At 40.0% G+C, this 19,331-nt stretch overlaps 1 protein-coding gene across 5 annotated transcripts in view; it reads left to right on the top strand.

Annotated features, from left to right (window-relative positions):
* ANKRD44 (ankyrin repeat domain 44) overlaps positions 1-15,049 on the top strand; it is a 292,499-nt gene extending 277,450 nt beyond the window's left edge. For 3 of the 5 annotated variants that reach the window (XM_045847579.1, XM_045847578.1, XM_045847581.1), the window contains exons 23-28: positions 5,578-5,661; positions 6,664-6,809; positions 7,268-7,350; positions 9,565-9,647; positions 10,927-11,018; positions 13,383-15,049. In XM_045847579.1, coding sequence (XP_045703535.1) covers positions 5,578-5,661; positions 6,664-6,809; positions 7,268-7,350; positions 9,565-9,647; positions 10,927-11,018; positions 13,383-13,630 — 736 coding nt within the window. In that variant the 3' untranslated portion in view covers positions 13,631-15,049. The remainder of the gene's footprint in view (positions 1-5,577; positions 5,662-6,663; positions 6,810-7,267; positions 7,351-9,564; positions 9,648-10,926; positions 11,019-13,382) is intronic. The other 2 variants (XM_045847583.1, XM_045847582.1) reach the window with 1 other exon arrangement.
* Positions 15,050-19,331: the final 4,282 nt, after the last annotated feature.

The raw sequence follows: 19,331 nt of genomic DNA, 5'->3' as shown, positions 1-19,331 counted from the left end.
AAGCCTCAGAGACAAATAATAACTATCTGAAAATGACGAAAGACTTAAAAATGTCCATGGTTTAAAAGACCTGCTGAGAGTTCATTACAGTGGAATTGACAAGGAAATTTAGTTATTTCTGTGGCACACAATATTTTAAGATAACTGGAATTATGACTGATAACACTCTACCAGGACATATCAGATTTTTAGGAATGTTATATAATTTCTGGAAAACTTATATTGATAACCTGTACCCAAGGATTATCCTAGATCATGTGAACTTGAAAAATATGTGGGTTAATTTCTATCTTTCCGAGAGTATATGTGATTTATAAAAGTGCCTAATTTTTTAAGTGAATTAAATGGAGCTCTTTATAAAATAATTTAGGCATTGCCATCCTGGGGCAGAAAAAAAAATCACATATCTGTAGCATACCCACATAAACATACATAAATATATAGACAGACACAAACAGAGATCTTACAGCTCTCATTTCAAAATTTTAGCCTTGAAACAGGTATGACACTGCAAAACTCACTAGTTTATAAAAGAACAATCGGATCCAAATTGTTTTTCTGGCAGACGGAGGAAATTAAGGTTACCTGCCCAGATGGCTACACTTTTTGCTATTGTGGAGAAGACTTTTAAGATTTTTCATTCTTCTGTTTCCAAATAGCCTTTATTTTTCTTTTTTCTGATACGAATCACCTCCCTGAGGTTTGCATTTCGATGAGATAGTACTTTGTTCCCAGAGAAGACTCAGCAGCAGAACATTTCTGTCTCAAAGGCACAGGAAAAGTTGAGGAAGTCCTCAGGGTGGGTTTCGTTTCCTAAATCCAGAATTGTTACATGTACAGCTTTGTGAGATTAATAGGGGAAGTTTGGGTGATAGGTAAAAAAAGGTAGGTGGGCTTTTTCTGTTCTTATAAAGACACTATTTGTAAGGCAAGGAGGTTTGTTTTGTTTTTAATTCCTCAAAGAATTGGGTTGCAATCTGCATGATATCAAGGGGCTATCACTCAATGACATTAACTTTAATTTGCTTTTTAATATTAGGAAGAAGATCTTTAAGATAGAAATTTTAAAAATGCCTATGTTCTAAATTTTGAGATGTTTGTCTTTGGAATTTCATGCCCCACCTCTCCCCGTACACAGTTTCAATTTAGCTTGGGGAAAAAGTTATAAAGCATGTTCCTTCCTATCAGGTATCAGGCTTTGAATATCAGCTTCCAGTTTGCCCAACTTCTGACCATAGAGCTACTTATTTTTTAAAAATTCCTTCAAATATCTTGTCAAGTTTTCAGCTGAGACAAACGGTAAATATTCCTGGCAATACTGAACAACCCCATGAATGCCGGAGTTGTCCCCAAAGAGGGTGACAAAGGTGCCACCCTCCCAAGAATCAGAGCCTCTGCCACAGGTAACCAAAAGAAAGGACTAGGATAAACAAGAAGGTACTAGCTGATGTACCGCAGGGTGACTGCAGTTAGCAATATTCTATTGTAGTTTGAAAGATACTAAGAGAGTAAATCTTCAAAGTCCTCACCACAAGAAAAAAAAAATGGTAACCACATGTGGTGATGGATGTTCACTACACTTAATGTGGTGATTATTTTGCAGTATATACAAATACCAAATCATGTTGTACACCTGAAACTAATAGAATGTATCTCAATAAGAAAAAAAAGATAAACTAAAAAAGGAGATGAAGGCAGCAATACCTGTCCCTGGGGGAGAAAAAGATTGATAAACAAGGAGTAGTACCTCAAAACTAAATTCACAAAAATATGAATTTGGGAAGGAAGGGACTACCTGAAATTTTACCTTCCTGTCTTGATTGGGCACAACAGAGGATGGGGAGACTGGACTCTGGGAAGAATTCTTCACTTCTGTCATTTCTGCCGGTTCTCCCAGGATCCTATATGTAGGCTCTGGAGTGAGTTGGCTTTAAAGCAGAGTGTAGCCATAATATCTACCAGAATTTAGAAAGGTTTTTGCATGGACTTTATTTTTCTTTCTTGTGGGGAAACGGGGAAAGGGAACTGCTACCAGACAGGAAAGTTGGCAGTTCCCTATCTAAACTTTCAAAGTTGTAAGAATAGTTTAAAGACAATGAAAGGGTAGAATCAGATAGCTTGAAGGGTGTGCTGTATGTAGATAGTGCATGCTTTTTTATTTCCATACTCCAAAGTAACCTTTATTGTATTTTTCCATTATAACTTGGTCCCTTCATACCCTCCCCGCCCCTAGCAATCACCACCCGTTGTCCATGCTCATGAGTCCCTTTTCCTTTTTGCTTAATCCCTCTACCCATTGACTTTGATTTTCATTTCCCCACTGCTTTTAGGGAGTGACTGGTAGCAGTTTACTAGAGAATCCCTCCAAGTCCCATCAACCCTGGGAGGGGTCCACATAGGATTCCTCCTTTTAAGGTAGATTATGGGGGTGTTTAAATGAGTTGCACAAAATCTTTAAGGACAGTCTTTTTTCCAGTGTCCTGGCTGATTGCAAGTGAGACAGTGATTTCTGGGCCCATGTCTTGATGATGGACCTCCTAGCAGGGAGCAGCGGTGGGGGCCAGGTATTGACTTAGGTTTCTGTGCTTGGAGCTATGGCTTAGTGAGGCCACTAACTTTGAGAAGACTTGTTTATGGTCTTGTAGTCTCTTCAGAATGGAAAGGCAATTCAGATAAAGGATTAGTAGACTGTGAGTGCTTAGTCAAAAGAGGATAGAGGTGGAGTAGTAGGAGTCACGCCAGTCTTGAAGTCTTTTGTTTTAAGCGGATCTTATATGTTTAATTTTTTATGAGCCTTTTGCAATGAATCTTTCAATGAGGCTATTTTGGAGTGCTGAAGACTTTTGGAGGCTTCTGCATACCAGTAAAATAGGTATCCCATCCTACTGGTTAATTTGGGAACACTTGATTTCAAGTATACTTCCTAAATGAATACTCTTATTGGAACATTCCCCATAATGGCTGTAGTAATTATAGGTTGCCTTAGTAAGATTTGCCCTTTTTATAGATATCTACAGCTTTCAGGATCAAAGTTCTTAGGCAGGTGTGCTGGAAGGTGGAAGTCTCAATTCTTTGAAACTTGAGAACACCATTTCTTTTTCTATTTTTTTTTGTTCTTGTGGTTCCAGTAGCAACTTTATTTTTCTTTTTGTGAGTGATAAATAATAAGTGACTCCCCCGGAGAAGTTGTTCATGAGTATTCCATCTCTTCAGTGATGCAGAAATCCCATCCCTTCCCAGATCCTCCCCGGCTCTCCCAAACTCTTGTGTTCAGCTCCTCTCTGCCTTGGACAGCCTTGGCCTTTCCTCAGCAATCTCCTAGCAACAGGCCTACAGTTGCCTTGGCAACCAAGAATGGTATAAAGGCTTCCAAGGCCCTGCTAAGCCCAGTGATTTCTCTTACCTCTCTCACCAGGAAGATCCTAGTGACTCAAATCCCAGCAGGTTCTGCCTGCATACATGGTGATGTAAATGCACATGTATGTGTAAACACACACACCAGTTGTGGTTAAGCTATTAATTCTCAGTCTACTCACACCCATAAACACAGCTGGTGCCCAAACAGTTTCTCAACCCCACACAGGCCTGGACGTGTAGAGGCCACAGAAAGGCCGGCACACAGACACCATCACCAGGAACACGGATGGGAGCCAGGATGTCAGAGGCTCACACATCAGCCAGATGCATGTTGACACGCATGCACACATGAAGGAAGTAAGGCAAGGCCCAAGGAGATGCCACCCTCCTCCCCACGGCCAGCTCCACCATCAGTAAAAGATCCTTTAAAACACTTGGATCTCTAGAGGAATGCTCTACCCCATAGTTAATGGGGATTCTCCTAGCTCTCTTATGCCAGCCTAGAGTGGGGTGTAGCCTTTCTGTCTCCCTCAGTAAGTGTCTTGGGACACAGCAAAGAATTGCCCTTCCCATGTTCCAGAGTGTTCTGGTCTGTCATTGGTCAGGCCAGGCCACTCAGCTCCAGGAAGGGAAGTCACAGTTCAGGAGACCACATTAGGGCAATGCAAAGTTCCTCTTCCTCCCAGACCTCGGTATCCCTGCAGGCTTCTGCTAGGCCTCGCATAGGCAGAGAAGTGTCCCCACTTTTCCAGACCCCTGAATAACTGAGCTCCAACCAAGGTCCCCCAGCCTCAGGTGAGAACAAGCCAGGGGAAACTTCCTTATCCCTCCCAGCATTAGCACCAGTCCATACCTTCTGTACCACTTGTGAGCCCTCTGTGGGCTTGGGTGTGGGGAGTCCTGTCCACCCCTGGGCTCCAGTCAGGTGCAGCGGGACCTCTGGCTCTCACAGCCCCTGAAGCAGAGCTAGGAAGAGGCTTCAGAGGGAACTTTATCCCCTTTGCTGCCCCCCTTCTTTCTCCCATCACTCCCCTGTAGTCAGACTGAGGGCAGTATTCACAGTTCTCAGCTCTCAGTGTCTGACAAAGCACAGAGATCTGGAGTTGAGCAGGACTTCAGGGTCAGGGAAAACAGAATCTAGACAGAAGCCATGTTCCAGAGCTACCCACAGCGCCTCCTCCAGGAAGCCCGGAGTGCCCACTGCTTCCCGTTGCTCTCCTGGCTCCCCAGCCCACAGTGGCTGCAGCCCCACTCTCCGGTTCTCCACTTCTGAGCTAATCCTTAAGTCTCTTGGAGCCAAATATATACCTGAGAGAAATGTGCCTCCGCGTTGGAGATTTTATGATGTTTCATAGTGTCCCTCATTACATGGACATCTTTTTGAGGTTGGCAGATGACCTAGTGTTGGTCTCTTAGATTTGAGTGTCAAGCACTCTAACAGCTTTTAAGTGCTTGACCCTTGCCAGCCAATTTTTTGGCATTGGCTTCCAAGACTCCCGCTAACAATACATCTATTATTCTTTCACAGGAAGATTTCTTTATAGTGGCAGATACCCTAATGGCTTTTAAGGGCCCAACGTGTGCCCACTTAGATTGTGATGTGCTGTTGGTCATAAATTTCTTGTCTTAATTTATTTCTCAAAGTCTCTATTAGTCTGTTAGCTGCCACCACCCACTGTGGAGTCCTGAAACCTTTCCAGGATCCCAGAACCTTTCTAGGAACTTTAATAACCCTTGTTGCTTTAAAATTGGGACAAAATTTGTTTGGGTCTGAGAGCTGCACACAGGGAATGGAGCCCAGACCCGACAGTGACTTCCCCACGGCCCTTGGTGAACCAGAGGGTGCCTTTCCTGTGCTTCTCGTCCCAGACCCGCAGCAGCGGGTCTGGACACTGTCCTCATCGCCAAAGCTGTTCACATGGGTAAAGAAGACGATGTAGATGGTATTAGCAAACCTGAGCACTTTCTGAAGCAGGCAGTTCTCCCGAATCTTGAGAGTGGAGACCGCCTGTGTCAGGAAGTGTTAAATAACGTTTGTTTGTATTACCTAAGTTGTCTTCTTTAAACATTTTAACAGAACATAGGTCATAGGTATTTACATCAGATTTTTAAAAAGAATACATCAGATTGTTAAATATACAGTGCATAGGAAGATGGAGTTGGAGGGGATGTATAATTTTTTAGTGAGATTTTAACATTTTAAATCCATTTTCATTTTAGAATAAATGATCATGAGAGTTGTGCATCATTGCTACTTGGGGCCATAGACTCCAGTATTGTCAATTGCAGAGATGACAGAGGCAGGTAAGTGACCCTGAGGTGGCATGCCTCTTCTCTCCATGAAGTGTAGTCTCTGCTTTGTGGTTGCAGAGTGGCCAGACATCTTTTTACTTTTTTAAAAAATTATGAAGGTAATATATAAGTATGTTTTTTAAAATGAAATATGATAAAGGATATATAATTAAAAGAAAATTTCCTCTTAGCCCAGAAGACCCAGCCTCTTCCATTGAGGAAGCCACTTTAAACCATACTTTCTAAATTTTCATATTCTCTCAAATGTTTTCTATACATAGCTACAAATATACATAAAATACATGTGCTTATATTCTTTATATGCAAATGGAGCATTCTGTAGCAATGTTCTGCTTTTAGTATATCTTGGAGATCTTCCTATACTAAAACACTGCGATTTGCCATGTTCTTTTTAAAGCTGCATATTATCCATTTGAATGGGTATGTCATAATTTAATCAGCTTGCCCTCCATTGAAGAATGTTGAGGTTGTTTCCAGCATTTTGCTTTGCAAAGAATGATGCAGTTCAGATGTGTCTGTTCAAATGCTCCAAGTGTCTAGGGGATAAAACCCTAGATGTGGAATTACTTGGTTAAAAGGCCAATGGTTTTTAATTTTGACAAATAATACCAAGTTGTCCTCCCCCCAAATCAATCATCTACTTTAGACTATGTGTGCTTTTTTTTAAAAAAAATAGTCAATTATCTATAAATTTAAGGTATAATTTTGAAAGTATCTTTAACAAAGGGGAGAAAAATGTCACTGGAACTCAAAATTAAAGCTGTCAGTCAAGCTGTTAATTTCATCATCAGAGCCACCACCTCTCCCCCCACACAGGTGACACTTCAGTGTCTACCCTGAAGGTGCTTTACAGGGGGCCCGATCATTATCTCTGTAAACCGAAAAGCTTTAAATACCTAAGACAAAACCCTGCACATTTTTCTCTGGCATTTGCGGTGAGAGAGTGTGTCAAGTGTGAAGGCAGCTAAAATCCTACTCGGTTTCCATTGTCAGGACACCGCTTCATGCGGCAGCATTCGCTGATCACGTGGAGTGCCTGCAGCTCCTCCTGAGACACAGCGCGCAAGTGAACGCGGCGGACGATTCAGGGAGAACAGCGCTGATGATGGCTGCGGAGAACGGGCAGGCGGGCGCCGTGGGTACGTGCATGGTGTGCAGACTTCTTGTTTATGCCTATGCAAAACCAGAGCAAGGCAAAATCAAGAAATCAGTTATTCTCTGGTAATGCTTACAGAAAGACCGACATTTTATTTAAGCCACCTGACTCTACTTGCTAATTGTCCGCATTCCCGTTACGGATTGTTGGTGGACCGTATCATAGGGAACTGACCTTTCTACAGTGACATTTCTTGACATTTAAAAAACAAAAGTGACAACATAATCATTTTACCTGGAAATAAAACTGTAAAGACAATTAAAATGAATGCCTCTAGGCCTTGGATTTGGATAAAACGAATGTGGCAATAAATTGTTCCTTTTTTGTTAAAAACATTAAATATGATTATGTAAGCTGTACTAATTTAAATGTCATTGTTTCTATAGTAACATCTTCAAAATGCATGTAGTCTGAATAACTTCGTTTTGTTTTTTTCTACAGACATTCTGGTGAACGTTGCCCAGGCAGATCTGTCTGTAAAGGACAAGGACTTGAACACACCCCTGCATTTGGCTTGCAGTAAAGTATGTAAATGAATTTGCAACACTGTTATTTAGTACAACAATAATAACAATACCACTTAAACTTGATCTCAGAAGTGTGTATCGTGGCTCTTAATTAAGATGTGCCTTTCCCCAGATGTTGTCAGTGCTAAGCAGAATGGCATCGGAGGAGGAAAAGCGAAGGGTGGGCCCATGCTGGGGTGATCCTTAGGATGAGGAGCTTTTCAGGGCATTCGCCACTTGTGTTCTTGCTGCAGTCTGTCTTCACACTGCTGCTGTATCTGTTTCCATGGTTGTGATACCATATTTTGGTTTTAAACACAAATTAGGGCCTTAGATATTTGGCTTCTAAACTATAAGCAGTTCCACTGTTTTCATTTTGTTTTGTTTTGAAGGCATTGTAATAACACAACCAAAAAATGCTCTCATAGGAGGCAAATAAATGGGTTCATGTGCAATTCTGCCCTCTCCCTTTTTTCTGGTGCATAGTTCATTGCAAAGAACGCACTGGGTTTTTTAATTAAAAAATAGCATTGTGTTTACCTGTAATGCAGGATCCCTGCTTCAGCAGAAGATAAATGGTACATATAAATATATGATTTTACAAAAGTGGGATCATTCTGTTTACAACCTGCTTTTGTAACTGAATCATATTATGAAAGTCTTTCTTTTTAGGCATTTTAGAATGTTTTAGGACGTATGTAGTATCCTTCTACCTCAGGACCGCGTTGTTCTTTCAGCAACCCATCCCCTACTGTGAGGCATTTGCTTGTTTTCAAATATAAACGACTATAAATAATACTAATTGTGGAGAAATTTTTTTAGGAATCCTTGTCCCTTTAAAATAAATTTCTAAATATGAAATTATTGAGCCTGAGGCTATGAACATTTTAAAGACCAAATTATCTTGTAATGAAGTCACAACCATTTATACTCCAGCAGTTGTACATCAGGACGAAACCTCCAGCCCTGGCCAGTAGCTCAGGAGGTTAGAGCGTCGTCCCAACACACCAAGGTTGTGGGTTCAATCTCCAGTCAGAATCAACCAATGAATGCATAAATAAGTGGAACAACAAATTGATGTTTCTCTCTCTCTCTCCCTCTCTCTCTCTCTTTTTCTCTCTACCTCCCTCCCTTACTCTCTCTCTAAAATCAATAAATAAATGTTTAAAAAAAGAATGAAACCTCCATGGAAATTTCCAAAATTATATTTAAGTGTCTCCCTCATAAGACATTACAGTGTGATGCCAGTTGACACCAGTGATGGTGGTATAGTTCAACATAGTGACAGTGTTAAAGTGTTATCTACACCTGCTGGGACCAGAAGTCTCAGCTGTTCCTTTCAGTGGTTGCATTTTCTCACTTCATGTGCTGGGAGGCCCACAAGAAACACAAAAAGTACTTAGTTGTGTAAAGTTTGTTTCAAGGTATATTTTTTTGTGAAAATAGGTGCAGCGCTTTTCAGATGTCACTGTGCCATTGAATCACCTGACAACATTGTTAAAATTCAGATTCTGATGTAGTAGGTCTGGAGTGGGGCCCAAGAGTCAACATTTCCACCCCCAGTGATGCTGATGCTGCCAGCCACAAGGGCGTAGGAAGCCGTGACCCTTAACAAAGCAGAGATCTGAAACTGTGAAAGCATCTCTGGCTGATTGATTGACTTTTTAAAATTATCAACTGTCTGTTGTGATAAGATGCGGAGATAATTTCCCCTTGTTGTGGAAAAAATGAATAAACTTTCTTGAAAACGAATCCATTCTCAATGGAAGGTAGTAAATGATGAGTCATACAGGGAACAGGTACGGTGGGAATTCCAAGGATGATGGGTCCCTGAAGTGGTTAGTAAGTAAGGACTTGAGGAAGGAGGTGGGGCTTGACTTATATTTAATGTTGAAAGACACTTCTACTCTGTTTCCCAGCTGACCTAGCTGAACCCTTACCTGTTTCAGCTCTCTAGACATTAATTCTAAAAGTTATCCAAGAACTAATTACAGTTTCAGATCAGATTTATATTAACCAAGTCCTATAGACCTCATTCAGGATCTTGAAAAGTCTAGGGCCCTTTGACTATTTTGCCTTTTAGAAGAAAAAAAGAATTACTCAAATAATAGCCTTACAAAATGTATATAGGCAGGGGACATTCATTTTAAATTTGAATGATAATGAAGTGATTGTTCCGGAACTGTTCAATGTTTCTGTCCTCTGTTTCTTATTATTTTTTTTCTTTATTAGGGTCATGAAAAATGTGCCTTGTTAATACTTGACAAGATACAAGATGAGAGCCTTATTAACGCAAAAAATAGTGCACTGCAGACGTAAGTGTGATGACTGAAGTTTGACTCGGACCCAAGTTCATGGTCATTTACTTAACACATATTAAGAGCTTGCTTTGTGCCAGGCTAGAGCAGGGGAACACAGCTGCGAAAGACGGACTCCGGCTTCTTCTTGGTGCAACTTAGTCACAGAACTATAAACACAGACCAAGCAAGACGTCTTTAGTTAGAATCTTTGTTTTGATATGCCTTCATAGACATGGGTCAGGTCTCTGTTTATCTTTGCTGATATTTCTACGGTAATATTGTAAATTTTGTGGGTGGTCAGAAAATCTTATGAGCTGACGTATTTGGGGAAATAGTTATATAAATGTGTTAGTATTATGTATTTGTACTGGAAAATGACAGTTTTATAAATCGGGTTCCCAGAATATATTGGAAGAGTTTCTAAGCTATTTGCCTTAATTATACTTTAATATAATTTGGTGTCATCCTTGGTGTGAAAGATCTCAAAACTGCTTCACTTTCTATTTTAGGAAATTACATATTTGTGTTAAGAGCAAAGGACTATTAAGATTTTTTTTCATTGAAATTCTTAAGGAATATATAGCAGAATATACTGTTGTTATTTTTTTAAAACACTTTATTTTTAGAGAGAAGGGAAAGGAGGGAGAAAGAGAGGGAGAGAAACATCAATGTGTGAGAGGAACATCGGTCAGCTGCCTCTCACGTGCACTCACCCAGGGACCTTGGCCTGCAACCCTGGCATGTGCCCTGACCAGGCACTGAGCCAGTGACCTTTCACTTTGCGGGACACAATGCTCAACCAACTGAGCCACACCAGTCAAGACAGAATATATTGGGTTTGACATTATTCTTGAAGGTATTGTAATTTCAGTAAAATATCATTTAGTAATAACAAGGAGATTTGAGACTATATATATGGGCGATATATTAAAGTCATATTGATGAACTTTGTGAAACAGTGATTCAAATTCTAGAGTAGAATCAAGGGGTAAGGAACCTAGAAAACACACTAGAGCTTGAGTTCTTCTGTTTTCCTGTTTGCCATCACTGAGGTTGTTTGAGATACAGAGGATTTGTAATGTCTCTAGAGAAGTCTGGACCAGCACGGAAGAATGTTGGGTCATTAGCCCCTGGAAAAGATCTGGCTGACCAATCTCTTCTTTTAAAAGTAAAAATGTTCATATAGTATTTATGTATTCTCAAGTACTCTCTTCCCTTTAAAATGCAGGGTACCCAGATGACACATTCTCACACAAACACGTATCACAATTGACGCTCGGTGTTCTGATTTCAGACCCCTCCATGTTGCTGCGCGCAATGGCTTGAAGGTCGTGGTTAAAGAGCTGCTGGCCAAAGGGGCTTGTGTCCTTGCTGTGGACGAGAATGGTAAGTGGGCAGAGGAAGCGGTTACTGCAGGTGCTTTCCCTGTGCTATGAAGCCAGAGCAAATGACAAGTGTAGGAGCTAATTAAAAAGGCAGTAAGAATTCTCTCCCCATTGGAAATTCCCTGTGTGTGAGAAATCAAACAAGGATCATTTGTCCTGTCTGTCCCTGCTGTAGCCCACCACTGCCTTTCATTTCGCATGTCATGTCAGCAGCGGGTCTCTCACTCCTCAGCGTGGTGGTGGTTCAAGGATTCAGACACACTACAATGCTTTCAACTTGGTATTCGCAATTCTGACTGCCTACGCTGAAGAGTTAGGGATTACACATCATTAGTGCATGCTCGAGGATTCGCATAAAACACCAGGTCTCTATATTTCAGTTCATTCTGAGATCAAACCTTTTTTTTTTTTTAAAGAACAGATCAGAACTCATATTCCCAGTGTGGATATTTGGGGAACATGAATAAAAATTTTAAACTAATATCTAGGCCTGAAACTTCTCTTTATATAATTTTTTTTCTAAATGAATTAGCTCTTAACAGAAGCTTTCCATTCTGCTTCCTAAGAAATTCTGAAAACTAATGAACTCTAGAATTGTATTATACCACCATTTTTCAGCACAATACCCATTAACCTTGGGGCGCAAAAGAGGGACTTCTGGATATTTAGAAATTAAGTAAAATTTTTAAATGTGGCATTAATTGTGGCATTTAATTAAAAGCTAATAAAATGCATTAACATAACTCAATTAACTGCTTATTACAGGTATTGGAATTAGCAGCTCATGCCTATTGCTCAGAAGTAAGCAGTCATGTGACATCATTAGCTAACTCCTGTTAGTTTTGGTTTTGCGGCCCCATTACCCTAGCATGTTCCCTGCTCCGTCCCCTACCTGACTCATCTAGGAGGCGCAGAAAGTTCTGTTACTTCATCTCTTTGGTTTTCCTGCCTCACCTTCCCTCCCCCTCTAATCACCACTAAATACCTTAGGGATGGAGTGCAGAGGCCCACAGTGTTTCTCCAAAATAACCAGAGACTGGAATGGTACATTAGTTTCACTTCTCTGGTGTAAGTCTGACAGCACTAAGCCTCACCCAGCCAATGACAACCTTGGGCCAGTGGAACTGTGATTTGTCTCAGGGCTTAGCTTCAAAGACCTGGGAACATTCAAGGGAATTTAGTATAGCACTAGCAATCATAATCCCTTAACTCATCACAGACCTTTGTGGAATAGGATGTTAAGATATTTGTCCATTCTTGTTTGCTTTTATATCAGAGAAGGAATAGTTTGTTAAGGGGGTTTGGGGGAGAGCAGAAATGCAAAACAGCAAAAGGTTAAGTTTTATTGAGCCATTTCATAAAGGAGTGAATAGCAATAGGAACTTTGGCCAGCAGAGAGGACAGGGTACCCCTTTCAGGACAGGAGAATCAAGGTGAAATAAGGTAGTAATAATTACATCAAAGAATATATTTCCCCACGCAACTGTTTCATGCATTGAGATAATATTCCCTTCTGGACCCATGAAGTCTAAATGATGGAGAATGACATGACTCCACGTCAACCATAGCAATTTTCTGACTTTGTTTGGCATTGTTGCTATTTTTAAAAATTCTGTTAAGTTTCTTTTAAATGATAGTACCTCTTTAATTACAAACAGCCAATGCCTTCCCGTGTCTGATCTACTCAGATGATTCTGTTTTTCTAGAACAAGTTGATTGTTGTATTCTTTATATAAAATGTGTGTATATATATATACACACACTTTATATATAAATATATATTTATGTTAATATATATTATTAATTGATATTATTGATATTTATACGTAAGTATAATAGTGACAAAGCTGCGTGACTTGCTTTTATGGACATCTGATTTTTAGTATTTTTTCTAACCTGACACACGATTGCCTACCATGGAAAGTCATTGTTCTCAGAATGAGAGTGCTCTGGCCCCAGCCTAAGGCGCATGCTGTGTGTGGTCTCTGCAGTGGAAACACCTTCCTTGTTGTCCTGTTGCTGTTTTTTGTGGAATTGTGTCCCACCCACTCCCCCTCGTGTTTCTGTTCCCTAGACAAAGACGGGAATTCTGCCTAACTTTGGATAATATAGTGCTTGTTGCTGTTATGTAAGCTAAAAAAAAAACCCAAAACCCGAAACCCTCCATAAAATTGTTTCCCCTTCTAGTCCCCTCTAGCCTCACCCCTAGCATGACCTGCAGGAAGTAACTCCTCCTTTTGCCTGGCATGATTTCTAACGTAACATACATCTCCACGTGTGAGGTCGTTTGAGATGTACTGTGGAAGGCTCACGCTGCCTCTGGATTTCCCGGACTAACCACTGCCTTGTCTGCATTTACGCCCAGGTCATACCCCGGCCCTGGCTTGTGCTCCTAACAAAGACGTGGCTGACTGCCTGGCCCTCATTTTGGCTACCATGATGCCTTTTTCTCCTTCCAGTACAATGACGGCTGTCAACTTCGTTTGTTTTAAAAAAGACAATTTGAACAGGACAACCCTCTCCAATCTGGGTAGCATGGTTAGCCTGTGCAGTAACAACGTAGGCTCGGAGGATGGGTACAATGAAAATGATTCTGACTCGGAAACATTTTGACTGCGGACTGTAGAAGTTTTTCTTGATCAACCATGTTGAAGAAAGGGAAAGAAGCTTGAATTCCAGGTTTATGGTGTGTTATGTATTATGGGCCCGAGCTAGCAGAAGCCAGTGGAGCAGGAATCAATCAAACTGAGAGAGGGGAGCTAGGCGGTAGGATAAAGCACTCACACACATGGGCCCCAGTTTTGATTTGTTTCATGTTTTCCTTAGATCTGAGATACTTCTGTGAAAGTCTACCTCTCGTTTTAAGTAAGGAATAAAGAAATGCATTTAATTCTTTTTCTTTGAGGATGAGAGGGAACTGTTGTTCTCTTGAAGTGTTTTTTGGTTTTTTTTTTTTCATTATCTCACTTGGCCATGAGTTCTCAGAAGTATATCAATGTGACATTCATGTCCCCAGGGAGGGGAAAGAAGGGGGAGACAGGAAATGCCTCCAACCTCTCCTCACTTTGATGTTTACTTCCTCACTAGAAGCCAAAGGTAAAAGTGTTTAGCTTCAGAAATAATGCCTGTAATAATCTTTTCAAGGGAGTGAAACAAATTTTTTCAATTAATCTATGTCCTCTCTATAGTCAGCACTTAAATATCCAGAACTTCTTTCTGAGGATGTTTTTTCAAGTTGCCAGGTGAAGGTGGGAAATTCATTGAAAACTGAACTTGCTTTTTTTCATTGAACACAAATATGACACCCACTGCTCCCCATAGCAAGCCCGTGACTTAGTCTCACCTGTCGATTGACTCCAAATCGAATAACCTTTCAAGTGAAAATTATATTGCACCAAAACTTTGAGACATATGCAAGTTTAATATAAAACTATCCTTTATTGATTCACCCTTAAATCAAAATAGTAACTTTTAAACAAATACCAGGACCATCAGCATTGTTCATCAATAGTAAAATGTTCAATGAGCGTCTCAGTCAAGGTCATGCCAAGGGAGTGAAAGTGTGATTGCAAAAGGGAACGAAGGAAGTAGAAGCAGGCGGTCGAAATGGGTGATGTGGAAATTAAAGCCAGTTGATAGTTGCTTGATGATGAAATCAGCATAGTGAATACTGTATCTGCTCCCTCTGCCAAAGCTTCTAGGTCAAATGGACCCCGTTCCACACCTGGAATAGCTGTACAAAAAGAAGAATGAGACTCTTTAAAAATTATGCACATACACATGCGCACATATATGTGTGTATATATGTCTGTATTTCATCGACCAGCTATCCACGAGGACCAAAATGCTTCAGTCTAAAATGGAAGATTTAAATTGTTTTTCTTCAAAGTGAAAGTGAGAACTGAAGTAGCTTTTCTATGTAGTTAAAATGTAATCTTTTTTTGCATAATAGTCCGATGTATTTTATATTTCTTATGACAGAGATTTCTAGTTGATGGCTTAACATTTGTAACTGCTAATGTGTTGACCGCAGCTTTGGCCAGACTAGAGAAAATGTTCATACGCTTTTGATGTAAATGTGTTTATATTTATTTGAAATGAAACAAATGCCAAGAAAACATCCTTTCTTCTCTCATATCATTGCTCTGTGTCTCACTTGGAGTAGCAAAAAAAAGCAGAAAAGCACACAGGGCCCTCCCTGGGTTAGCCAGCAGTGCTGGGGCCAAGCCCAGCATTTCCACCGCTGAGGTTTCCCGCCTATCCTCAGCATCTCTCCCATTGACTGCAGAGGGGTACCACATCCATTGCTCATCCCCAGTGTGTGGCCAGCTTAGAGCTTAGAAGACGTTGGAGTCCATACGTTCTTCTGCCAGATGAAAACTGAAGCGCGCAGTAGATCATATGCACAGAGGTGGCCCAAGAAAGGTACAGAAATTATCCTAAATACACTGAAATCCCGCAGGGTCCCAGGACCCTAATGGGAAACTCTATCAGTGTGTGGGCACGGGCACCGAGACAAGTAAAAATCACCAGCTCAAGTGCTATTTTCCACGTGAGGAAGACACAGAAGAAAATGTTGCGTTGGGGCAGCACTCTCTGACCACTTTATAACTGGTTTCTTTTTCACCCTGGAAATTTCAGCTTCATAGTGTATGTGAGATATTTTTAAAACAGTGTTCTATCATATCTGGATCAAATACAGATACTGTATTATATTTTTCATCTAATTGTAAAAAACTTTAATCTTACTCTTTTAATATCCTGGATTTAATTAAAAACGCACGCTGGGTTCTTCACAAATGCAAACTGATTCAGAGGACTTATACCATTGGTATTAATTTTACTGAAAATTTTTAGCACCACCAACATTGTGTCTTTAATTCCCCTCCTTCCTCTGTCCTTCCTCTTTGTTTAGAGATGAATTTTTTTAAGTAGATAAATCGCTAATGAGCAATAATGACCTTGTCATTACCAAAACACTGAAAATGAGAACGATCCAACATTGAAAAGCATGATATACTGCGGTGTCTTTTTCTAGAAGTGAATGGAAATCTTGCTCAGTTGGCATTGAAAGCAGGAGAAGAAATAGCTGCTTGAATGGTGAAACAGCATTAACATTTTCCCATAGAGCCTCCCAGAGTACAAGGAACGTTGCGGCAGAGTGGTGCCCTGCGACATTATCTCCATGGAGCTGCATTTTGACTTTCCCCTCCCTTACTGATAGAAAGGAGGAGGACAAAGGAGCAAAAGGAAATCCTGCTCGCTGCCAACCGTTCATTAAAGCAATCTCTCCTCTTTCTCTCGCCCCCCAAGACTAATTTTTTTTCCTTTAAGAAATGACTTTAAAAACTCTGAGTTCTGTGTTTGTCAGGTATATCTCTTAGAAATGAAATTAGATTTGCACATAGCTTTTGAAAGAAAAAAAACACAAAACATGCTTTTTGTTGTGTCTTAGTTGCTTAGTGCTTTTACCTAAATGTGTTATTTTTGGACTGTATTTTAACCACAGCCACAGGGATCATGTTTCATTGCACTTAACCTGTTTGCCAGTGTCTGCCTATCCTTGGTAAATACATTACCATCTCCAAATTGCCTAAAATCTGCTCTGATTCTACAATAAATAGCTCAGGGGATTTCTATTTATCACTACTAAAAGGGCACCATAGTATGTTTTGGTACTTTAGTCAGTAAACAGCTGCTTGATTTATTATTTTATTGTTAAATTAGAACAAGAACATCAAATGGATTTGCTGCACTAGTTATTCTTTGTACTGTTGAGCAACTTGGTTTGTTTATCTGTTGCGTTGGTTGAAGAACTCCTCCCTCTTTTTGTCTTGTAATATAAAGTTAGAGTGCCTTTTTATATTTGTATATTCTGAAAGTATTCTGTGAAATGTTTTGTATTTTTTTCATTTGAGTGTTACCAGAGCAATATAACACCAGTGAGTTTTCATTTCAGCCTTCCTTTGAATGTATAAAGTGTCTTTTTTCCTATTTCCCCTTTTACCTGCTTTGAAATGAAAATGCTAAAGTTTTCACTAGGAGTTATGTTTGATTTCGCAGTGCTGAAATGCTTTCTTCTTACAAAACTGTAAACCATAGGTCAGTGTTATAGGGGAAAAGCGTTCTAAGATAGTGACAATCTGAGTGTGTGTACAAAGTATAATCCTACGTGTTTCTTATGCAGTGATCTACAAACTCAATGCAAATACCTTATGTTCGGTAGTTTGTCTACATACTTTATGCTTTAGCATGTGCAATATATCTTTGCAAAGCACGATGATGCAAATCTGGTGCCAGTGTTATATTTTGCATAACATATTTGTAACAGCATAAAATATTGTTTGATGAGTTCAGTGGGATTTTGTCTGTAATGTTTTCTTATGTAAATTGGAGTTGAATGACTCTAGTTAATGTTATGACTGTAAAAATGAGGAAAATGACTTTTAGTTCAGTGAATGACTTTGAACCAATCCGAATCTCCTCAAGCACAGTTCAATACTTTTTCAACTACTGAATGCTAATGATGTAATGAAGTGCTTATCTGTAATATACTATGGAAATGCATTCAGATGGTTATTTTTACAAATAAAAACGGTACAAATATTGTTGCAATTTCTGTTCTTTAATTTTTCTAACTTATGCTAACTTTACCAATTGTTCTGCTAATTTAAGCCTTTACCCCCCCAGCAAAGTCAAATTAACCTTAAATTTTGAAACTAAATCATCAAGATAAATGCCTATGAATAAAGCATCAAGATTTGCTACTTCTGTTTATATCATCACAAATAGAGAAAAAATTCAAACATATGTTTGTGTTGATGATATTTATTTATACCTCCTATTTGGTCATAAAAGATTTGAGCTGGCTTGTAACAAAAGACATGTGATAAACCAGAAGTAGCAAATTTAAGAAGGGAGAAAAGAATGCAAACAAAGACGGGAACTGTAAAATCTAACACAGTGGCTGTGACAGCTTGAATTTGCTCTAGGCTTCCTTGTGCTCAGGGTAAGAGGGGAAATGCGACTCATTGTTTTGATTGCATATATCAGAAAGAACAAAGCCTATGAGGTCCTTCAAATTGTGAATTCAATTGTACTTTGTTGTTGCCACCACTACCCTTCAACGGTGTCATAGTAACCCAGGACCCAACCTCTCTTTACTGATCTTAAAGGCATACATAGGATTTTCTCAACATCTCATCATCAAAATTTCTCCCCTTGAGTAGTTATTTCAGGGACAGTCCCTAGAAGCACTAAGGAACAAATTCCTAATGGCGGAGTTTCCAGCTGATGAGAAAAAGATTTGGGGGTGGAGCCTTCCTGAGTTCCTCAAATCAGTGCCATAGAATGTCAGCAGTTCTTACAATCTAGCCCAGTTCCATCACCAGCTTTTCCATGAAAACACTGAACCCCAGAGAACTTGTTCAAATTTGTATATATAAATATTTAGTGATCTGAATACAAAACATGTGCCTACAGATGTTCTCTCTTCTATGCCATCCTACCAAAAATAATGTTTTTTGGTTGTTTTTTATTAGTATTATTTTTGCTGGAAATGTTCAGAGAGGTTGCACTCTGCCCTGTCCTCATTCAAATAAACAAATCTAAGTGCTGTTCATTTTTTAAGATTATAAAGCATGAATCATAGCACAGGTGAGTACTTTCTGTAGTTCAGAACAGACTGGAATGTATTAGTTATCTAAAGATGTGTAACAGATTACCCAAAAACTTAGTGACTTAAAACAACAAATGTTTGTTATGTCACGGTTTCTGTGAGTCAGGAGTCCAGGCACAGTTCATCTGGGTCTTCCGCCCCGTTTCCTCACGGGCTGTAATTACGGTTTTGACAAGGGGTTTGTTTTTGAAGCTTACTCATAGGGTTGTTGGCAGGATTCTTCACTGGCTCTTGGGCCGGGGGTTTCAGTTCTAACAACTGTTAGCTCTCCTTGGTTCCTTGCTGCATGGACCTGTCCATAGAGAGCGCACAGTATGGCCGCCTGCCTCAGGAGAGCAAGCCAGTGAGAAAAGCCAGAGAGAGCAAGAGCAAGACAGAAGTCACAGCTTTTTAACTGAATCTTGAAGTAACGATCTGTCATTTTTCCCATATTCTCTTCATTAGAGGGCAATCACAGGTCCAACCTCTACACAAGGAGAGGGGATTACCGAGAGTGTGATGCCAGGAGGAGGAATCACTGGGGGCCGTTTCAGAAGCTGCTTACCACACTGGGTTTCTCACTATGTCCCTCCACAGTGTAACATCACTAGGGTAACTTCATCCCAGTCATTAAGGAAATTATTTACTCGACTTCCT

Source organism: Phyllostomus hastatus, unplaced genomic scaffold, assembly GCF_019186645.2.
Source record: "Phyllostomus hastatus isolate PE091 unplaced genomic scaffold, TTU_PhHast_1.1 phas_contig_57, whole genome shotgun sequence".
NCBI lineage: Eukaryota > Metazoa > Chordata > Mammalia > Chiroptera > Phyllostomidae > Phyllostomus > Phyllostomus hastatus.
Note: the sequence above shows the minus strand (reverse complement) of the source record. Positions and strands in the feature narration are given on the sequence as shown.